The sequence below is a fragment of the Apaloderma vittatum genome, unplaced genomic scaffold (assembly GCF_000703405.1).
Source record: "Apaloderma vittatum isolate BGI_N311 unplaced genomic scaffold, ASM70340v1 scaffold27165, whole genome shotgun sequence".
Taxonomy (NCBI): Eukaryota; Metazoa; Chordata; class Aves; order Trogoniformes; family Trogonidae; genus Apaloderma; species Apaloderma vittatum.
In genome coordinates, this window is record NW_009716911.1 from 36262 (window position 1) to 41875 (window position 5614).

Consider the following 5614-nt stretch of genomic DNA (forward strand, 5'->3'; position numbering starts at 1 on the left):
CGAGAACAGCCCCTGACCGCCAGCTCATCCTGCTCTGCGCTCTTCGCCCTTGTTCATATTTTCAGCTCTTATTTTCATACCAAGCAGACTTTACAAAACCCAGGTGAGTTTGCCCTGCTGGTGCCGCCATGGTCCCACGGTGTGGCTGTCCTGCTGATCGCTGCGGTATTCCCCCTTAACCCAGCAGAAGAACCACCTTATCCTAAAAAGCAGAACCATGGCCATGGCTGAACATATGTGGAACCAAGTTATTGTCACCTGCTTGAGAAATTCCTGCCAGCACGAGACTCTGATCACACTGATACTCTGATCACACCGGCAGGGGCCACCTCAGTGTCTCGGCCCCCTGCGCTGCTCAGACACCTGAAAACTTAAGTAAGTCTCTTTCCCCACAATGCGTTTTTTTCAACCAGGCTTGCCCTTGAAAGGACCAAAAATCTTAAAAAAACGCATGCAGTAAAAACACTTCTAAAATGAGGTTTCAAAAGATGACGAGAAAAAACCCACCCTAGGTTTGACAGGGTTTGAACCCCTCTCAATCAAGGTGCAGGAAAAAGATACTTTTTTTTTTCTTGAAAAAGTTTCCCTGTGTTACACGAAACTCACCCAGGACTCGTATCCAGCACAGATGACCGGCGCAGGGCTGAGGCAGCTCCTCGTCGCTGTCTGATACCCCAGAGTGCTGGGCTAAGAGAAAAAGCAGCAGCTGCTTCCAGCACTTCCCAGAAATCGCCCCCGCAGCACACCAGCAGCCACTCCAGTCTGACACCAGCACTCACCAACTCACTGTTGGGTAGAAAAATGGGTGCAACAGCCCTGAAATCCACATCAACCCGCCCTGGGACATGCACTTCCAGAGAATCTTCCTACAGTTCACGCTGTAAAAAAACCTGGGAAGAAAAGGAAGGGGCCAGAACAGCCCTGCAGAGCAGCCGCGTTCCGACCTCGGGGAGACTTGCTGCTCCCTCTGCTCTCGCCAGCTCACCCGCTGGTTGGGATCACAGAGGAAATCAAGGTGTTAGCCAGTCCTGCTGTAAGAATATATTTTATTTGTAGGCAAATTTATTAAAATATAGAGAGCACTAGAAGTACAGGTACTAAACGTTTCAATCAGTGGTAAAGGTGTTCTATAAATTCCCATAGTCTTGAAAAATAAAATAGCATTATAAACTCTCTAAGTCCTTAAAAGTCAGGAAAATAAAAGACAGGAAGGCAAGTCAGAAAAGAAGCCTCACGTGGTCATAGACAGACACTTAGCACCAGGTTTCGAGAGACTTACATGCCAAGTGACAGCCTCCTTGCAGGGCTTGACAAAACCAAATTCCCTGGTTTATTGCCAAATTGAGCTGACAGCATTTATGCAGCCCTGGGCTACACCCGAACATCGTTTCAAAACCCGACCAGTGCTTTGCAACTCTCCACAATCCCAGAAAACCTACGTACAAATTCTAGGAGCTGGCCCTACCACGTGAGCCCGGACCCAAGCCCACTCCTCCAGAGCACCGCTGGCTCCGACTTCAGTCAAACCCCAATAACCAAACCCTCCAAAACGTACGACGCTGCTGCGCCAGAATATGCTGTAATTTGTATCACGTCCCATCCAACTGGACATGGTTTTGGTCTTTCAGTGAAGCTCACCTGGTGTAACCGCATCCCCTCCAGCCTGTCCCAGTTCTCCCCGCAGCCAGCCCGCCCACAACCGAGAGCCAGCACAGGCCTTCACACCGCCGAGCACTGCTCAGACCGGGACATCTCGTCAGAAGCAGCGAACAACAGTTAGTGATCGTTCGATCGCAGACTAATCTCCTATCACGTCTCGTCAAGGGAAAGATCTCTTGCTCTTTGTGCTGAGAAGCTGAATATAAATCTACATTCATCGTCAAGTTGTTTTAAGAGCTCTGGAAATCCTTATACCACCAACTTCAACAGGAGTTTTGCTACTTCCTACAGGACGTGGCTATTTTCACCTCATAGTAACTGATTTAGCAAGAAGTCAGGGCTCGTTTTAGGAAGCAGCGAGAGCTCCCTGCCAGGCCAAACAACACCTGATCGGGGCACAGCTGGCACTGAAAACCCCTGTGCAGCATCGTGCCAGAGCTCGTACAGACACTGCTCTGCGGAGAGAACCATCCGAAACACACAACCTTGTTACACACGAGTCGAAAAAAAATAAACGATGGAATCACGTCACCCACTAGGAACCAGGAACAAACAAAATGAACCCCAGGGCCACGCATACGGGCTTAAAAGACCGCAGGTGTATCAGTTCAAACACTTCCAGAGGGCAGTAAAACGCAAGCCAGGAGGTCTATATACACCAGCGCTAGTGACTGACCTGTCCCGGACTTGCCAGTTTGCAGCCTGGGATGTTTTTTAACCTTTAATGTTGTAGTGTTTTTATTTTAAAAAATAATAATAATTATATTCTAGCCAAAAAAAAAAAGAAAAAAAGAAAGGAGCTGTTTAAGGAGCTTTTACAAACAGGACTCGGGATTGCTGTCTGTAAGCTGCTTATGGCTTTTTTGGGCAGAACCAGTTTCTGACCAGTTTAAAGAAGCACCTACCAACCTACCGCAGTAGTGCGTGAGGGGAAGAGGAGGCCTTGTTTGTTGCAAATCTTCTCAAGTTAGCTGAGAGGAAATCTGTATCATACAGAAAGAGTATGGAAATAGAAAGGAGAAGTGTAGAGCTTTAAGAATTCAGCTTTTAAGTAGAGATTAAAAAAATAATAATAAAACCCCATGGATTCCTGGCCTAATTTATACTCTAATCACTAAAAAAGTCAAAGAGAAACAATTCTTCCTAAAAACTCCATCACTGAATTAGAGGTATGGCAGAGCACATCCGCTATATTCTGCAAATGGCTGCGTAAATCTTGATAAATAAGCAGGAAGAATTCGGAGATACAAGCAGGAGTAGCTTCGATTACAACTGCTGACACCGGTTTGTGAAAGGAAAAGGCGGTTAGCGCGACTACTGTAACGAGCAGCAGGGCCGCTAACGGATTTACAGCCTGGAGGAGTTCTTTGTATTCTCTTTTCTCCTTTGCGCTGCCTGGGCTGCTTAACTTCCTTCTCGGGATCAGTTTTATTTTTGGAATGAGGACCTTGTTGATCTGCCCAACTTCAATTTTAGACCACACATCTCTCAACAGGTGTCCAATCCTCGGCTGGATCTCCACAGCTTTAACGTCCGGTAGCTGCTGCTCTTTCAAAGCTTTGATACGTTGATGCATATCATCCACCTTCTCAAGAAAAACAAGTGGGGACTCTTCTTTTTGAATAGATGTATTCAGTGACATTAATTCAAGCTGCTCTTCCCTTATTTTTTTCAACTTCTCAATGAGAGGCTCATATTCTTCCAAAATGCGTGTGTTAATCTCATCCAGGGCGGTGAGCAGAGCTTGCTTTTTGTGCTCCAAGACACTGCTAAGTTTCTTAAAATACTGCACCACTACTTTTTTATCATCCTGAACCAGGCTTTCACACTGGGACTTCTGTTCTTTCAGCTTTTCAATACACAAACACACATCCGTCCAGTGTTTATCGGTGAGCTGCTCGAGAAGTTTCCCAGAATTGGCTTTTTCTTTTACGTAGGCACTTTGAAGGTCATCTATTGGGTGTCCGTTGTGTTTCCCTATCGTAAGGCAATGGCCACACACCAGTTTTTTATCCAAAAGACAGTAAACGTTCAGCGGTTGCCTGTAGTGTTCGCTGCAGGTTGCAACGTCGGAGTGATTTTCCTGCTGGTATTTTTCAATAATAGCTTTCAAGGCAAAGTTGATGGGCAGTGACTCGGTACCGGCAGCAGGGATTTCAACGAGCGTCCTACAGTTGGGACACTTGAGAGGAACTCTCAGGGGTCTCCAAACGGAAAAGGTGCTCGAGAGCTGAATGACGCTTTCCAGGCAGTTCCGACAAAACGTATGGGAACAGGGCAGAACGCGCGGATCTTCGAAGATGCTGTAGCAAATGGAACACGTTAATTCTTCCTCAAAGTGATGCATGTCCTGCAAAAGGAAAGAAAAAAAGTTTAATCTCTTTTTATCATCCACTGATTTTAAATCATTTTATTAATCGAAGTGCCTCAGCATGACCCTAACCTACAGTGGCGGTTTATTGCTGGGGTGCGGAGACAGAAAAAGAATAAAATTGAGCAATGGTTCAAAGATTTCAGCAAATTATGAGCTAAGTGACTAGATAGTGCTCACTCATATCCAACTTGTGCCTTAAAAAGCCAGCAAAAGCAGCATCTGCTCCGAGGTATTTTTTACGCTGGGAAACAGAAGGAGAGTGATAACAGAACTAAAGTGTCTAAATAACCTAAAAAGTATGAATGTTTTCTCCCACTGTGAATCACAGTTACAACATAAGACGAGAACAATAAGTACAGACGTTTTATTCCCCTCCTCCTTAACTCCTTTCAAACATTACTTCTGTAGTAATAAATACTCAGCAGAGTATTGAGCAGTCAAATTAACTAAAAGCTCGCTCTAGGTTCTGGCACAAACAGGAGTAACTCAATGCCCCCTAAATGCAACACCACTGGCAGCGATCAGACACGTGGTGCTACTCCTGGGTTACTTCAGGCACAAAACTAAAATCCTAACTTTCGTTTTCCATTCTTTGTAACGCTGCCTGGGTTTTCTCTGCCAGCTGAGTGAAATCACACTGCAAAGTCACAAATAACAGTTACTCTAATGCCAGTTTTCATAATAAATCACAATTCTGGTTTTCATTCTGTTAAAAGATAGCAGGGAAATCAGTCTGAACTTGCCCTACCCGTGTCACATTTTCCTGTCCCCTTCATCAGTTCTACTCAACTCTGTAGACTTTGCTACACTGCAGAAAGAAACGGCCCAAGCGTTTAGGATCAACCACTCTCCATTTATGCTCAGCTCTAAATCTGAGCCCAGAAGCGTGGAGCTGGACTAACGCAGCTGCACAAAGTGCTACTGAGCTTTTGTCTGAGTCAGCCGGGAAGGTAACTACTCTAAGATGTATTTAAAGAGGCTGTTTTATTCAGATGTGCCCTCGACTTTTTTAATGCAGCAACAGATTTCTGCATCCAGCAATCAGCATTTCTTACTGACACAGTGATTAACAAAGTTTGCTTGATTTTAAGCGAATTTACTTTAAAGAAATTGAATTGTTAATTATACTCCTCTTTCAAAAGGAAACCACTAACAATTAAATTCATCACTAACTACGGAACAATTTACAGTAAATAAATTAAGCAGCGTTGTTCCTGCAAAAGGCACAGAGCTAACCTGATGAAGCTCAATACTCAGAGTGCGATTCTCTGAGAGTTAAATCAGTTCTGCACAGAGAAATCCATTCCGGTTTCACAGAAATAAGTGTGGCTTTATCGACACGGGCTGGCGCACCTAGAAGTGAAAGTGTTCAACCCTGATCAGACTCTTCTGCCTTGTAAATAATCCAGACTGAATAGTGATAATAATAATAATAGTAATAATAATAGTAGTAATAATAATAATAAAAAATTAAAATCTAATGACTACTGTCACCCAAAATACCCAGTTCAATTCAAGGAGCTATTTGCCTGCTGTTCAGTAAGGCAGCTTTATATTGAAAATACATTTTGATGAATTCAA

At 44.3% G+C, this 5614-nt stretch overlaps 1 protein-coding gene across 1 annotated transcript; it reads right to left on the reverse strand.

Annotated features, from left to right (window-relative positions):
• Positions 1-2782: 2782 nt before the first annotated feature.
• On the reverse strand, positions 2783-4006 carry TRIM59 (tripartite motif containing 59). Its single transcript, XM_009869723.1, has one exon. The coding sequence runs from the start codon at positions 4004-4006 to the stop codon at positions 2783-2785; it is 1224 nt and encodes a 407-aa protein (XP_009868025.1).
• Between the last annotated feature and the right edge of the window lie 1608 nt (positions 4007-5614).

Bases quoted from the DNA above. Each gene is read 5' to 3' on its own strand.
- TRIM59 (XM_009869723.1), bottom strand. From the start codon at position 4,006: ATGCATCACTTTGAGGAAGAATTAACGTGTTCCATTTGCTACAGCATC.